The 17,600-nt window shown below is 29.9% G+C and overlaps 1 protein-coding gene across 4 annotated transcripts in view; it reads left to right on the forward strand.

Annotated features, from left to right (window-relative positions):
• The window catches only part of Taf1 (TATA-box binding protein associated factor 1), a 141,902-nt gene extending 128,335 nt beyond the window's left edge, over positions 1 to 13,567 (forward strand). Inside the window, exons 26-29 of one of the 4 annotated variants that reach the window (XM_075372406.1) lie at positions 2,740 to 2,871; positions 4,996 to 5,119; positions 7,867 to 8,049; positions 13,151 to 13,567. In XM_075372406.1, the coding sequence (XP_075228521.1) occupies positions 2,740 to 2,871; positions 4,996 to 5,119; positions 7,867 to 8,049; positions 13,151 to 13,341 (630 nt within the window). In that variant the 3' untranslated portion in view covers positions 13,342 to 13,567. Of the gene's footprint in view, positions 1 to 2,739; positions 2,878 to 4,995; positions 5,120 to 7,866; positions 8,050 to 13,150 lie in introns of all 4 variants that reach the window. The other 3 variants (XM_075372405.1, XM_075372407.1, XM_075372408.1) reach the window with 3 other exon arrangements.
• The last annotated feature ends 4,033 nt before the right edge of the window (positions 13,568 to 17,600 follow it).

A 17,600-nucleotide genomic window follows, 5' to 3' on the forward strand; every position in this document is an offset into this window, starting at 1 on the left:
CACAATTACAGTTCTGGTAAAAAGCACTAGATAAAAATCAATTTCAGAAAAATCTTCAATATTTTTTACTCTACTATTTATCATCAAAGTCATGAACGATAGAAAGTAATTTAACAGAAGCCCATTTATAACTTTCTGAAGTAAGCTAAATCATACCAATGATATGATTATCCTCGTCAGATATATCAAATGATATATTACTATTGGCTAATTTTGAATATGCGTAAAATAAAAATAATTAAATATCAGTTTCTATAATTCTGCTAATTGATGATAACAATTTTGTGTTTACAAACCACCGATCATATAGACTGAAAAACAACAATTGCCCAGAGTAATATCGCCTGAAAAAAATGAAGTCCATTGCAATAAATCAAAAAGCAAAGAGAAATGAATTCTGGAAAAAACATATTATTACTTAATTATTTAAAGAAATTATAATAAACAATTTAATTCAGATTGTGATGTTAATTTTCTTAATTAATTAAACAATTTAATTACTATTACTTATAATAATGTAACATCAACCTTGTAAAAAATAATTTTAAACTCCAGTGAAGATATAAACAAACATGTGATATATATATATATATATATGTATATATATATTGATCTTTAAATATTCACCTAACAAATTAGTACCCTTTTTAAATTATGTTTCATTCCAGTATAGGAATAATTCTATTAATGGACCAACTCACTAACAAAATTCATGTATAAAAAAATATCTGTTTATTATTAAAAATAATTTTCCCAAAATTTCATAATTAAGATACTTAGTTTTGTTTTTAATTTATATATTTTTCACTTTCATTCTAACATTCTAATATAGGAAAGGCCGACAAAATAGATAAGCAATATAACAATGTTTAATCTTTAATTAACTATTCCTACATTGCTTTCTCTCTTGAATACTTGTTATTTCATTAAAAATAGTGGAGCATTATGTTTTTTCATTCCAAGTTTCTTATCAGTATACAAATTATGGGAGTTACCAAGATAATTCCTCTCTGTAAGTTCAGCAAATTTCTTTTAGAGTGAGTAATAACCCTTACACCATAACAGCTTGCAGGAGTTTTTAATATGATCAAGATCTTGCAACATTTCCAAGTATATGTATTTTTTAATGTTTTTTTTTAAGTTTTTGGATTTTTTAAATTTAAAAATAGTAGTTAGATTTCTATTGAATTAGTTATGTGATTAAGCACAAGGTAGATAAGTACAAGGGTTGTTCATAAAGTAGCTTACGTTTTGGTATAAAAAACACAGCTGTTGAAAAAAAATCTCTTACCATACACAATTTGAAAATATACCCTTAAACTATGTTTCTGCATAGTCACCAAATAGATTGAGACACTTTTCATATCTGTGGATGAATTTAACCCTTAATCAAAAAATTCTGCTGCCGGTTTTTCAGTCACTCAGTGAAAACTTCCTTAGTCTGTTTACTCTATTGAGTAAACTACTTAGTCAATCAACTCTATCGAAAATGACATGTTAGAACAAGTTTGGCAAGAGCTAGACTTTCGTGCTGATGTGTGCTGTGTCACCAGAGGAGCACATATTGAAAATTTATGGATTTTAACAAAAACTGTTTGAGTCCCTGCATCACCTCTTACAACTTTCATTTAGATAAGTGAAATACTTTTTTTGTACTGAATTTTTGTAACTCCTAAGAACATTATGAAACACCCTGTATTGTTATGGATTAAGAAAATCCCAGATGTTAACATGGCACATTGCTTGTTTTGAATTGTTCTCCATAGATTTTTAGGGTTTTACTAAACTTTGCCCCAATTATTGTAGCAGCAAACTCCATTAATTCAACCAAGGATACCACCCCTTTTTCTGTCCCAAAAAACAGTTGTTCTCATAGATCTTTTGGAACCCATCGAACACAAATCTTATAATAACCCAAATTTTTTGTCACAGTTTCATGCAAAAGGCTATGTGAAATTTTTAGAAACTGAAATGAAAGCTCTGTAATGGTAAAGTGCCAATTAGTCCTAATCTTTTCATCAATTTTCGCTACTTGTTCATCAGAACAGCCTCATCATTTTTCATCATACATTTAAATTCCCACTTTTAAGCATAGTACCCCCTCTCTCTCTTTTTTTTCTGTATTTTAACCTCCAAAACCACCATGAGGTATTACTTCAGAGGATGATATATATGAATGTAAAAGAAGTGTAGTCTTGTACAGTCACAGGTTGTCATTCCTGAGATGGGTGGATAATACACCCCTGCCTCACTGCATCTTCATTCATTAAAGCCTTTCTATATACATCATATAATTCCCAATAAATCTCAATGGGTTTGCAGTTTTTGCCAAAAGAAACTTAATAACCAACCGATCTTACTTCACAACTGGTGGGATTTTCTTTCACAGAACACATTTTATACAATTGTAAAAAATCAACAAGTCTTGTCACAGTCTTTCCCATAGACTCATAGTACAACTCAATGTGTTACTGAGTCAGGCAGCAATCACCAAGATGGTGCTGCTAGCCCCACTCTTTTGCAAACCACAGCAAAATGTAAGTTAATTTCTCAATAGCTGTAGTATTTACGTAAAATAAAATAAAGCTAATATATTAGACATCAGTTATAATTATTATTTTTTACTGTTCAGTTATTTTAATATTTTATATTATATGAAGTGATAAGTATGTTTAAAAATTTTGTTAAACTATTTTTTACTATTTTTAAAGCTTATTGGGAGTTTATATTTTTTTTTAGTACGATGAACATTTGACTCAGTTGGAACAAAATATTAGCTTAGTTCAAGAAAGAGCCCTTGAACAAGCAGAAACAGATTCTCTTGGTACATGGTTAGGAGCTGAAGATGAAAATTATCAACAAGAAGATCATGTAGGTGTAAGTATGGATGTAATATGAGAGTAAGTGTACTGTTGTTACTTTTTCCAGGATATTAAATATCACATTTATTGTTTGTTTTTAAGTTTACAAGGAATATTCAAAAAGTAATATCCACCTATTGCTTTGCTACGAGCACAATTTCTCTTGTGTTAAATAATACCAAACCAGAATCTGTGTGAGTTTCCAGTCCAAGTGATAATATATTACAATAAGTACATCCTTATTAGTTTTCAATATTAGTATTCCATAATTTTTTTACAGCAAAAAAGAAATCTTAAAAAGATTCATAGAACATTAATGTTAACATATTTATACCAGATATCATGAATGTGTATCATTTGTGTGAAATGTCCAGAAACAGTTCATCATCAATAACTGATTTTGCCCATATGTTAGCAAATAAATCTACAACACGCAGTAATTTTTTTTGCAGGTGTTATTATTCTTGCCAGTTGTCTAGAGTTAGAAATTGTCTATGCTTATAAGGAAAGTCAGAAATCTTCATCTGAATCTCAAAAACACTTTTAGGCAGACTCACTTGGAATAATCTTAATATGCACACACCCATTTGTTGCAGAAACCACAACTCATCTGAGATACAATCCTGACTTTGCTCTCTTTCTCTTATTTTCAATTATTCAGAAAGTTATAGGAACATCATATCAGAGAAAAGCATTTTGTCAGTGATAAATAACTGACTGAAAGAAATAATTAAAACTTCTTATGAGAAGAGACAGGCAGAAACGTTTACAAACATTTAACAAACTCTTTACCAGTGGGACAGACATGTATTCTGTTTCGGAGAATTTATAGGAAAGTGACAATAATGTCTGTTTCATTTTTTCAATTGATTTAAATTAATCAGTTAAATGTTACGTATTAAAAACAGACATTATTTTCTGGCCATCCCTGACTTTAATATTTCAGAAATTTATCCTTATTTTTTGTTTACCACTTTTATCTGCATCATACCCATTAGCACTCCTCCATACCCTAATGGTTTTTACTTGGTAAATTAATTCACCACAGAAGTTTAGAGAACCATATATGTGGAAATATGAAATTCAAATTTTATAATGTATGAAAAATGCCTTGCCTGACAGATTTAAACCCAGGACCCCTGGATAAAAAGCTGAGACACTACCACTCTGCCATGAAGATTAGTGTTAAAGTTATTGTATAACATAATTACTATATTACTTATTATATAGTATGTCTGAAAAGTTCCAGAAATAAATAAAGTAAAAGTGCAGATTTAAAGATAAATGAATTTACTTACATCAGCCATCTACATAGAACACTTCTCTAGTTATACACGTGTTGCAGCGTTGGTAGAGCCTGTTCAACGCCTCCTTCACCTGCTCATTGCAAGCCCTTTGGATGGTCGGAATGTCATCAAAAAAGCAGCCTTTCATCTTTAACTTGAGTTTCTGTAAAAGAAAATAGTCTGCTGGAGCAAGTCGGGTGAATAGGGCAAGTGAGATAAGATGGTGATTTGATTTGTGGCGTAATAACTTGTTAAAACTGTTGCCATGTGTGCCAGGGCATTGTCGTGCAACTGCCCAGATCCCAGTAGCAAGATAAATGGGTGAAAAACAATATGTAAATGAAGGACTCAGCAATGATTGCAATTAGAGGGAATGAATATCTTGCTTGAATATATTGGACCTTTTCAGTATAGCAGCTTTTACTCATTCATTGTTCCAATGACAGTTTTAATGACTTAATTTTCTTCTCACGATTACATCTTTCCACTTTTTTCCCATGATAGGACATTTGATGAGTTAAAACTGGTATTCTGCTTCAGTATTCATAAAATTAAAATAATTATTAAACTTGCTGTACATTTTCAAAATTAGCAAACAGATTTATTGCAAATCCACAATGTCAAATTCTCCACTTCATCATTACCTTATTACTAAATTCAAAACACATATAAACATAATTGTGAAAAAACAAACCAAATTCCTCGTAAGTAACCAATGTTTCCAACTTCAATATAGGTAATTTTTTTACTTTACCTATAAATTTTGTTGTCTCTGAAATCTTTTGTTCCTTTTTAATTCATAACGATTGGTTGTGTTTATTTTTTTGTTTTGTGTTTTTTTTTAATAGAGCCATACTAGTTCACCATATGATAAGAGCAGATTGGAAGATTTTGATTTTGTAGATGTGGAAGGTGACTTAGAACATGATATTAGAGGACGAATTAAAAAAGAAGCCGGTGTTCTTGAAGAAGGTATTTTTTTATTACTTTTTTCTCTTAAGCTGTATCTTACTGGTATAATATATTTAATTACCAAATGAATAGATTATTTTTTTGTTAAGTGTTGAAACTTTCAAAACCATAATTCCAAAAAAAACCTCTTAAGAGATATTTTTATTGTAATTTATGTACTGTTTGTGGTTCAGAATCAAAACTTTACTCACATTATACACAGTTGTATGTTATCATTTACAGTTCTGCTGCTCATGGATGCACATGGTGGTAGGTTTTTTAACTTTGTGTATTTTTTGTTGGAGATATTGGATTTTATGTTTTTACTTAACATATAAAACTTAGAAATCATATAAAATGTTACAGAATAACTGAAAATCATTGTATCATACTCTTCTCAACTCTTCGCAACAGTTAAAAATTTCCAGTATATAACAGTAAATTGTTCCTTCATAAAATAAATGTTGACGTTATATGATTAACATATTTCAATAACATTAATAATTGTAATTTCTTCTTTTTTCTTTTTTTGCTAAAAATAAATTGATTTTGTTGTGGTGTAATTTTGTTAAATGAATGTGCATTTTATATTTATTTTAAAATATTAAGACCTTAAATTGTTTTTGTTTTATAACAAATTTATTTTAACTTTAATATATGCAACATAATCCATATTTTTTAACTTATTTTTCCACTTAATCATCTCCTAAGTTCAAGCATTAGTCAAACCATCACATTAAGTTTTGTATACCCTTGTCAGAAAAGTATACCAGTCCATTAAGCCACTCACAAACATCTTCTTTCTTGATGTCATCATCACTTGCATACCAATCTTCGCCAAGAAACTCATTCAATTTTGTAAACAGGTGGAATTCACTTGAAGTAAGATCTGAACTATATGGCGGATGATTAAAGACATCATATCCGAAACCTTTGAGAAGTTAACAAGTTTTTTGCAGTATATAGATGTGCATTGTCATGAAGCAAACGTACTCCTCAAATCAAAAGATTACACTGGCAATTTTGAATTACAACGAAGTTTCATCAAAATTTTTGAATAAAAGTTAGCATTAATTGTCTTTCCACAAGGCATAACCTCACACATCCCATGGCAATCCCAAAAAATTGCAACCATTACTTTTCATTTTGAAAATGTTTGTTTGAATTTTTTGGCTTTGAAAGCGATCAAGAATGATGTTATTGAAGTGATTGACGTTTACTCTCAGTGTATAAACTCTAGGTGAAACGCAAAACCAATGTTCCATCACCAGTCACTATATAATTCAGCATTTCATTGCCATCTCTACGGTACCGCTCCAAGAATTAACATTCTTGGTACCCATCAGGCACAAATTTTACAATAATTTAGGTGAATAGTCATAATTTCATGTAACAGAGATCATGAACATACAGGAGATTTATCACTAAGTTCATGTAATGTGAAAAGGTTCTCTTTTAACATGTCTATCAGTCTGTTCTTTTAGTTGTTCAGTAATTAATGTAGGACGTCCTGAGTGTTGCTGTTTATGTACAGATGTTCTCCTTGCCGTAAATAAATGACGCCATTTCCTTATGTTTCCTTCATTCATTACACTGACATCATATATGGCAGTAATTTGACAAATTTCCACAGGATGAAACATCTTCAACATTCAAAAAAATATGACCAATCATTTCTCACAGTTGGATTTTCTGATTTCTAATTCATTATAAATACACCCAAAATCACTCTGTGTCACGCTATAGTTACAAAGGTGTACAGCAATAGTAGAACAAGACCAGCTGACCTTTGACCTATTGTTCTGAGTGAAGCTGTGTGTATGGAATGTTCAAACAATTTTTACTTTCTGGATCATCATAGTATTTGTAAATAGTGTTGCAGAATTTTTCAATTACTTGTTTAGAAAGATTAATATCATAAAATTTTGTTAGCATTAATTTAAAAAAGAAAATAAAAAACATTTCTTACTTGTATACTTCTTTGCCACCAACCTCATTTTTATAATAACTTCATTTTATTATTTATGGTACATTGCTATAATTATCAAATAACTTGAGTTTCATTATAGAACTTTATTTTTTTCCATTTAATGTATTAAACCTAGCCCTTTATTTTATTATTATAACAGTAAGTCTGCCATTCTGCCAATATCCGTGGTACCTCTGCCTTTCATTTGGAAGATCCTCAGTTTAAATCCCACTGTTGAAGGATTAATTAGTTCAGTATTAAAAGAAATGATAATAGCATGTAAAATGTTTAAAATACTGGCAGAAATTTCATCAATACCCAAGAATGTTTGTTCTTTATATTTGAAATATTAGTTTCAACTTCAAAGAATTTTTAACTTTAGCATAAATTCATTTGTAGTTTTTAAAATAATTTTTATATTTACACATTTTACAGAAATTCCATAGTGTAGAACTGTATTTTTACTTAAGGGCAAGGGTTCTGAAAAAACATTAGAATTTTTCATCAAAGATAATTTTGTTAAAAGAATTTTTTTTTAAATCGCTTTTGGGCTCCCAAAATGTTCATACTTTTTGTTTCAGCAATATGTCCAGTACATTTTAATTTTAATTTAACATCAAGAAGCAGTTATCTATTGCTGTGGGCACACTGTAAAAGAACATTTTACATTAAGGATGAAAAATGTTATTGTAGTGAAATAATCAAATTATAAAGGATATTTAATTATTAGAGTGCATTCTTTTTATAGGTTTAGAAAAAATATCATAAGCGATTATTCTTATTTTAATTTGTTTTATAGATTTACAGTTCTCAAGTGATGAAGAATTGGAAGAGGTTGAGGGTGATGGTGAGGCTGAAGTGGAAGGCGAAGGGGAAGGTGAACCTGCACCTGATGATGATAGTCAGCAAGCTGCTGAGGCAATGATGCAACTTGGAAATATTGCTTATTACCAGCCTGATACCTCAGTTCAGCAGCATCAGGGTAACTCCATTCAACTAATAAAAAAAATTTTAATTAATTTCTCGAAATATTTATTATTCTTCCATAAGCCACCCATTTTAATACATTTCTTACTAGTTTTCATAAAATATCTTATAGAATGCATTATTTCATTTTTTTATTTTTATTACACACAAGCACAAGAGCACAGTTCATGTCCTCTGTATTAGGTGATACTTCTTTACTAATTTCTAGCGTAATAAATTAGTTCATAGTTAGTTATATAAAATAAACTAATTGAAATCAGCAAAATTCTCATATTCCTTTAATCGATCTCCAGCTAGATATGTTTAGTTTTATTTCATGTCTAAAGCAGAAATATTTAAGGAAAACTGATCTGAAAATCCCTATTTATGACTTTTTGATATAATATAATGGTCACAAGAATGTAAATTTCTCAGGGAATAACAAACTTAAAATGTGATCTTATGAACAAATTTTTTTTTTTTCGATGTAGATACCATTTATTTTGTTTAAGTTGACAAAAAACTAAAGAATGTTGTAATCTTAAGAGAAAAAAATTTCAACTTTTCCTGAGCATATATCTTTGTCATAAACTAAAACCTGAGATAATAAAAATTCTAAATGGCATGAATTTATTATTAGCAGAAAAATTCAATTTGAAAATAAATAAATATAAGAATAAAAAAAAAGATAATGAAATGTGATAGAAAGAAGGGTAATGAAGAAGATAAGATTTAGATTATGAACATACCTTGAAATGTAGGATGTAGTAATTATGCAGGTTAAAAGATTAACAAAAGCAAAACAGAATGAATGAAAGGATCAAACTAATCAAATTACTGATGAATAAAAAAAAAGATACTAACTGATTTCTTGTATATAAAAAATCATATTCTCAGTGATTACTTATTTATCTCACTATATTTTTTTTAAATTATTGTCTCCTGAAAATTCTTTTAGTTAATGAAACAATTGAAAATAGCTAGGGAACATACAGACAGATCAATGGTGGATATTCAATACTTCATAGACAAATTTTTTAAGCATTGCTTAAGTTGTTGCAGCTGAGCTCAAGTGAGCATTTTCTTGAAGCAAAACAATGCCAATTGAAAATTTAATTATATTAAAAAACAGTTTCTGTTGTCTATTTTGATAAAGATAAGTAGTGTTACTTTTTATCAATAAGTAACTATTTTTTAGCAAAGATTGCATATTCATACATTTAAATACTTTAATTAACAATTTTAATTTACTAAATATACAAGATTCTTATGTTTAAGCACTAATAACAGTGACCTGACAACCCATTTTTGTATCTTAAAAACTTGTTTCGACTTTTTGAGAGAGCCACAAGAGATGACATTATACCATATGAAGGAATACATATGCAGGCATAATAATCTCAAAACAAAACAGAACAGTTTATGTTGTTATAAACAAAATCAATTTGATGCCATGAGAACTTGTAAGCTTATAAAACCTCCAAAAATTTTGCTTTATAGGAAACAGAAATACTATCATTAAGATTAATGGGAATTCTGTCCACCCGTTCAGCATTGTTACAGCTTTCTAAGAAACATAACATAATAGTTTTATCCATATTTAGAATTATATGGTTATAATCCATTTAGTGAATAATTTTTGAGCTTCTGTCGTACAACTCTCAATTCCTTTTAAATAATTATCTTCAGAAATAGGTACAGTTGAATCTATGAAGAGGTTTACAATATTTGGCTCAAGATTTTGAAGCAGGTCATTAATAAACAACAAAAAAGCAGGTGTTTTATATTGAGAAATAAGGACTTATCTTGAAATAAGGACCTAAATTTTACTTTGTATAATGAAATATGAAATCAACTATTTGTTTACAGTTAGTAAGGTATGATTTTAATTAGTTGTAGCAGCTCCTCTGATGCCATAGCTATTAAGTTTTTTATCACAAAAGAATTTGGAATTAAAGCAAGTGTGCTTTCCTCAAATAACAAAAAAATAAAAAATAATCTTTTGTTACCTAACACTTTAAAATATCTTTTAAAAACTGGGAAATTGTGTGTTTATTGACAATTTTTTTTTCTTAAACCATACTGAAAGTTTGCTTATTTGGCAAGATTTTCAAGAAATGTTAAAAGCCGAGTTTTAATCATTTTTTGAATACAGACAGTAAAAAAATTAGTCTGTAATTTTGTAACTCAACAGTCAAATCTTTCTTAACCGTGTCCCAATCATGACACACAAAATCACACGGCACCCTATGCTAACCTCTTGGTCAAAGCGCATAAAGTCGCATGTCAGCTATATGGGTCTATTGCTGCTATCTAGTTTATTTTTGTGGACAAAACCTTTATAATACTTTCACAGTACTGTTGTTTTTAATTTTTCTACACTGTACAATGTTTTTAACCATCTGATTTGGACCTGAACAGCTGTGTTTTGTTTTGAAACTCATTGTTGATTTTCATTGTACATGAAAATGGTTTCTATGAGAGCCATTCAGGTTTCTGACAGTGATATTGAAGATTTAGTGTTTTAAGTGATAGTGAATCTTCTGTTAGTTGTAGTAATGTTTCTGACGATAGTGATTCTAGCGATAATGACAAAAATTTAGATGATGGAACCAGAGGTGATAATAGTTATCACCCAGTTTTGATTTACCCAGTCAAGCTGTTGACTGGGTAAATCAAAATAATTTTACAGAATCTAATTTATTTCTGCATGACTGTGATCCAGAGTTAGATTTTTTTTTTAATGCTTTTAAGTGGTGATGAGTTTTTTCAACATAATTGCCACAGAAATAAACAATTATGCTAACTGTGTCCTGCAAACCAAAAATATCATTGATCTGGGAGCTTGTAACACCTGCTGAAGTGAAGGCCTTTATTCGAATAGATATACATGGGAGTTTTTATGGTCTTCATTTAAATGTAAACAGTGCAATCTCCCATTATGTAGAATGGTATGTTTCCTTGAGTATCATCAAAAGAGAGGTGTTGAAGTGTCCCAATAAAAAATAGTTGAATTTTTTTAGTTTTAATTTTTTATATTAATGGTAGGCTTTTTAAGTATAGACCATATTTATTGCTGTAGTGATAGATATTAATAAACATTATGTGAGTGAAGATCAACCTGAAATCAACATTTCTTCAAATTAATCAGGTAAGTACCACCATATACAAGAGGTTATTTCTAAAAAAGTAAAGACCGTTTCTTTGTAAAAAAATTTATTCTTTAAAACTTTATATATATTTTTTTATTTCTCAAACTACATACCTTATACTAATTCTCTATATAATTGCCACATGAATTAATAAGACATTTATCATAGCGATACACCAGCTTCAATATACCGTCATCATATTCTTCTGCTGCCACTCCATTTAGCCACTGATTAACAGCATTTTTAAGTTGGTCTCCGTGAATTGCTTATCACTCAAAATTCTTTAAATTTCCCAAACAAATGGTAATCAGAAGGAGCTAAGTCCAGACTATGTGGTAGGTGATCGTAAATTTCCCATCCAAATGTTCTCAGTATAAATCACGTGTTGGACCCGCAACATGTGGACGTACAGCACCCAGCGTGCACAAACCTTTCTGAAGCCTAAATGGTCATGAACAATGCGAACAATAACAGCTCTTGAAACATCAGTAAAAAGAAGAAGCCAGGTCGGAAATCATTGAGCGACAAGTTTGAAGTCCTTGGTGATTATCGAGGGCCTCCCCGAATGTTTTTCATCATGCACACTGATTCTGTTATTTCTAAATCTTTCATACCATTTTTGGACATTTTTTTCATTCATTACTTTATAACTGTACACAGTAACCAACTGCCTATGAATTTAGCCAGCTTAACATTTTGATGGTTTAAAAAAACATATGATACCACATATTTCACAGTCGGCAGCAACATCAATTTTCCTATTCATTTTATAACGTAATAACTCACACGTAATCAAAGACACTACAATGCAACAACTTACAGATAACAATGCAGTGTGTACATTACTAGCGTGCCCATGAACGACACAAGTTCGACAACCTTAAGGAGATAAATTTCCCAGTGGTCTTTACTTTAGAGATATCCCTCGTAAATAGTTGAAATAATGACCAGGAGAGGGTTAAAGAGGGGAATAAAGAGAGAGGAATTCTTAAAGCAGTTAGGGAATACTGTGTTCTACAACTTCTTTTAAGATACAGACAGAAATTTCATCAATACCCACTGAATAGTTTACTCATTACATAGAATACAAGTTTTAACTTCTTGATTGTCAACAGGAAATAAAAATTCTGATTAATCAGCAAAACCATTTAAGGTTAATGGCTTTGTTTAACATGGATCAATATTATTGTTGTTAAAAATTCTGAAAAAGAAATTGTTAAATTCTTCTGCTACCTGAATAGGGGTGAGATTATGGACGAGTAGTTTTGTATTTTTGGTGAAATTATCAACCTATTTCAAATCCACTTTTACTTTTGATAACCATCCACATACTTTTAGTTATTTAATTGTTATAAATTAATTGTTTAGCAGTAAGAGTAACTTTACCGTAAAATCCTTTATAATTTTTCAAATAATACTCAAACTAATCTGACAAATTATATTTAGATATTTCACAGAGATTTCTTAGTGTAGAGCTATTTAACTATTCCCTTGGTAATCCATGCATTTTTCTTTTTATCCGTAAACTGTTTCTTTTTTTACTAAAGGACAAGCTAGAAAAAAACAGCCTTCTGTAATGAATGAATGAAAATTGTAAAATTTTTCATCAAAGCTAATTTTGTTATGCTTTCCCAATTTTGGTTTCGAACAAGATTTTCAAATTTCTAATTGAATCTTATTGATCACCCTTTTAAAGAAATAAATGTAATCATTTATTGACTTACTAACTTAAATTAATAATTCATTCATCACAAGAATAAAATCATCTAGAAAGTTAACATTAACATCACTATACGCTATGACTGAATTTAACAGAAATAATGAATCCATTATTTCCATTGAAAGATGTACGTATAAGATTACAAACTTTTATTTTATTTGTAATTAAAATCCCTCAAATGAAAAAATTTATAATTAATCAATTTATATTTGTGTAAATTTTATTTTTTATTTTCATTTTTTCAGAAGAGAGTATGGATGTTGATCCAAATTATGATCCATCAGATTTCCTTATGAAAGGATTACCTCAGAATCAGTCTAATAATGTTAAAATTCATGATGATTTGGCTGTTAGTGAATCTGATGATGAATCAGGACAAAATCAAATCATTAAACATGAAGACATTGAAGAAAAACCTGGAGATTTGTGGTTCTAAATTATTAATATTGTAGATATATGTTAAAAATATACATATTTATTATGCAGAAATTGTATATATTTATATATAATTGTTTAATGATAGTATTCATTTATGTTTTCTGTTTTGAAATAGAAATGTGTAAATAATTTTGGAGTAAATGTTATAGTTTATGTAGGACAAATTTATCTTTATGTAAATTAATATTTCTTGGTGTATTTTTCTCTAAATTTAAATAAAATATAATAAAAAACTTTACTTTTCTACTCAGATGTGTGTGTTTCATATCACATTATTAGCCTTACATTATTAATAATTTTGTTGTAGCAATGTAGCATCCAAAGAATCATCAATTTAATGGAATATTTTATTTTTGTAGAAGTTATTCTCAGCAGTTTTATATTTTTTTTTTACAAGCTTTGAGAGATTCTGAAATTTTCTGAGGATATTTTTCTCAGTATTCTCATTTTGCCTTATTAATCAGTTTTATTTAAATTCTTCAACATCACAATTTATAAATAATAATTCTTTAATCACACTTGATTGTTAGAATTAAAATAAAAATATTAATATATAGGGCTTAAAGGTTTATTTATTGGAGAAATTATTTATTGTAATGAGTCAGTCTAATTTAGTGCAATGTTATTCATCAAGGATAAAAAAATATATAGTTTACTAAAATAAAAAAAAAAATAAAAAATGGATTGAAAATCAGGCTGACCTAGAATGGAATACATGTATAGTCAAATATTTATGCCAAATTTCAAGTTTTTTAGTTAACATATTTTCAAGATATGAGACAGAAAGTGTTGAGACAATGTTGAATATACCCACCCTAAACCCACCAATTCTTACAAAGTGAAGTATCAAAAGGCATTTAGCATCTGTGATTTTTGCAAGCTTTAAAGGCACTTAAAGCTTGAACTGAATACAATGAAAATGTTTTATAAGAGTCTTAGGCTTCACCTTAGGGTGACCAAAAAGTAATTCACCCTTCAGTTGATATTTCCAAATTACCTCTTTTAACACAATCTTTCAGGCTTTTTTAATGAAAATGTTACAAATTTACCCTCAAAACTTCACATCAAGAAAGTTTTGAACATCTCAATGTCAAAAATAAATGGATTTGGTAGATTTTGCATATCGGCTTCTAATACATAGTCACAAATTCTGGCTCCTCTTTATAACATAAGTATAGTAATTATTTCTTGTATGCATTTTGATTATTTTTTGTACATTTTAACAAATCTGTGTTTAAATACACAATCTGATCTCGCTCATTGTTCATTTATACTCATGTAAGGCATTAAATGAGTACATGTACTAACATTTTGAAAAATGTTAGAGTGATGACAGAGATATTAATCCGTACATTACAATTAATGTAACAATCTGAATAAACCACATTTTATGCAGTTAATTTCATTTCTAGACATAAAATACATTTATATTATATAAATCATGAGCTTTATGTATACATATAAAAAAATTCCTTCATTAAAATGTTAAATGATTACATCAATTAAATGAATTTGACATTACAACATATATAAACCAGTATTCTTTCGAATTAATTTTATACTTAATTTATACCCAAAGATACTAAATTTAATATACAAGAATATTATAAAAAAGCAAAGTACTGCATACATGGGATATGTTAGTGTGAAAACATTTTTGTATTATATTTTTGTTAGATATACTTTGTTTTTACTATACGTCTTAATTTTATGTATCAATTTTCTAATAATTTATTACTCAAGAACTGAATCGTACAAATCAAAATATGAATTAACGATAATTTTTTTTTTTGTTATTTAGATTCTACCAACTAAATTACAAAAAAAATGTAATACTTTCAATATACCAAAAAAATGTTGAAGGACTTGCAAGTGATTGAGGCAAAGTCATGGGATTTAAGAGCATTGGATTCTTGTTTTTAGTCATTTTCTTTTCTAGTTCTCTTTTGGTTCAGTACCTTGACCTTCCCTGTCAGATTCTTCTTATTTAACAGGTTATTCTGCACATCTATAAATGTTTGCTGACTATTCTTTACTGATGTTGATAAAGGAAAACATAGTTAATTAGACCTGTATAAGTTGTTTTATGTTCATGCCTTATTCTTTGAAAAATTAAACAGTACTAATTTTTTTGTCATAATAATTGGTTTAGTATTGTTGTAGCCTAATGAAAATAAATATACAGAAACGGCTTAATTATAGAAAACAGAGTGTGACTAAGTTACCAGAACTGATTACAGTATCAAAGAAACTACTGCAAATTTTGTTTGAAATTATTGTCTGCCATATTGAATTGAACTTTAATTTTTTAAATGGCATGATTATCATATTACACATCATTTCCCAGTAGATTTGTATGGGAAAAACTTTAGTGAAAAGTCCACATCCATAGCTTCATACGTGTTTTTGATATTGACCATTAAATTGTCCAGATCAGGATAAAATGGTCATCCCCAACCTGTATTCAAAATAAATGTTTTCAGTAGAAAGGGGTATAATTATGTATCATGTAACATTGCAATTTCATGCTGGAATGTAATTTTTATTAACACAAAGACAGTTTGCAATCAACCCTTCGAGAATGCAGATGCTTGTTTTAAGAGTATGTTGAATCTTCTGTAGAACTATGCCTCCACATTCATTGTGTGGAGAAACAGTAAGATCTGTTTGTCAACTGAAAAACAGCCCTACATACATATTACTAGTATTTTAGGAATAAAATATTATTTAGTCCCTGCACTAACTCTTACGGTGCAGAATTTCAGCACAAACTACACCTCAAACAAAGCACTCTATCAGTTGGAGAATCAATTTTTCCTTTTAACATTCCACTCGGAATATACTATAAATCATTTATAGGGCACTTTCCCTTAAAATTAAAGTACCTTGCATATCGCTGATAGAGAAAATGGTAAATCACAGAATGTTGTGATATCTTGAGAAATCTCTTATCACAGTTTTTCTCTAATTTGAGAAGTGCAAATTCAAATGTCTGATCACCTAATAATCATCAACTAAAAAAATAAAAAAGAAGCCTTAAGTGCTTTAGTAATGCACCAATGCTTTGCTGCTGTCACCTTCAATTTGGACAAGCTACAAGGGATATTTTTTTTTCAAGGTCCGATCGGTCAAGAAATTAAAACCACAGTGAAAATAATTTTTTTTTTTATTTGTAACAAGTACTTACATAGTTATGCTATTACTCTACATAGTCACCACTCCAATTTAGACATTTATCGTAGCGTGGTACCAACTTTCCAATACCCTCGTCATAGAACAGAACCGCCTGTGTTTTCAGCCATGTTTCTACACTGGTCTGCAGCTTTATGTCTGTGCCAAAATGTTTCCTCCTAGCCAGCGTTTCATGTGAGCAAAGAGGTGAAAATCGGATGGAGCTAAGTCCGGGCTGTATGGTGGGTGATCAAACGCTGCAGGAGCTTCTTTGTTACAGCTATAGTGTGCGGCCAAGCATTGTGATGGAGAAAGACAATGCCTGATGACAACATTCCTCTCTACTTATTCTGAATTGCCGTTCATAGACGTTGAAGAGTCACGCAGTATGAGACTGCAGTGATGGTCGTGCCACGTTCCATAAATTCCACCGAGAACTCCATTCCGGTCCTAGAACACAGTAGCCGTACACTTTCTGTTGGAGAAGGTTCACTTGAACTTCTTTGGTTTACTGGGAGAATGAGAATGCATCCACTGTTTGGATTGTTCGTTTGTTTCTTCAGTTTCGAAATGGACCCATGTCTCGTCCCCTGTGACAATTTTGTTCAAAAAATCATCTCCTTCATTGTGGTAGCGCTGGAGAAACATTAGGAGGCTCATTGTTTTGTGATGGTCGGACAGCATCTTGGGAACCCATCTCGCACACAGTTTGCATTACTGAAGTCTCTCACTCACAATGGTGTAGAGAGCTGACCTTGAAATTTCAGGAAACAAATCACTCAATACAGAAATTGTGAACCGAATTCGATTTTCTCGAATTGCCTCATCCACTTGCTCAACAAGATCATCGGTTTACACTCGCTTCCTCCCTAACCACCTGCATCATGAACATCTGTACGTCCTGTTTTAAAGTTCCTGCACCATTGTCCCACTTTGCTGACACTCATTGAAGTATCACCGTACACATTACTTATTCATCTATGAATTTCAGCTGCATTACACCCCTCAGCCTGAAGAAATTGAATTACCACACACACTTGGCGGGAGATGCTATTGTTGTAGACATGTTACGTGCTAGCTGCGTGT

Source organism: Lycorma delicatula, chromosome 8, assembly GCF_047948215.1.
Source record: "Lycorma delicatula isolate Av1 chromosome 8, ASM4794821v1, whole genome shotgun sequence".
Taxonomy (NCBI): domain Eukaryota; kingdom Metazoa; phylum Arthropoda; class Insecta; order Hemiptera; family Fulgoridae; genus Lycorma; species Lycorma delicatula.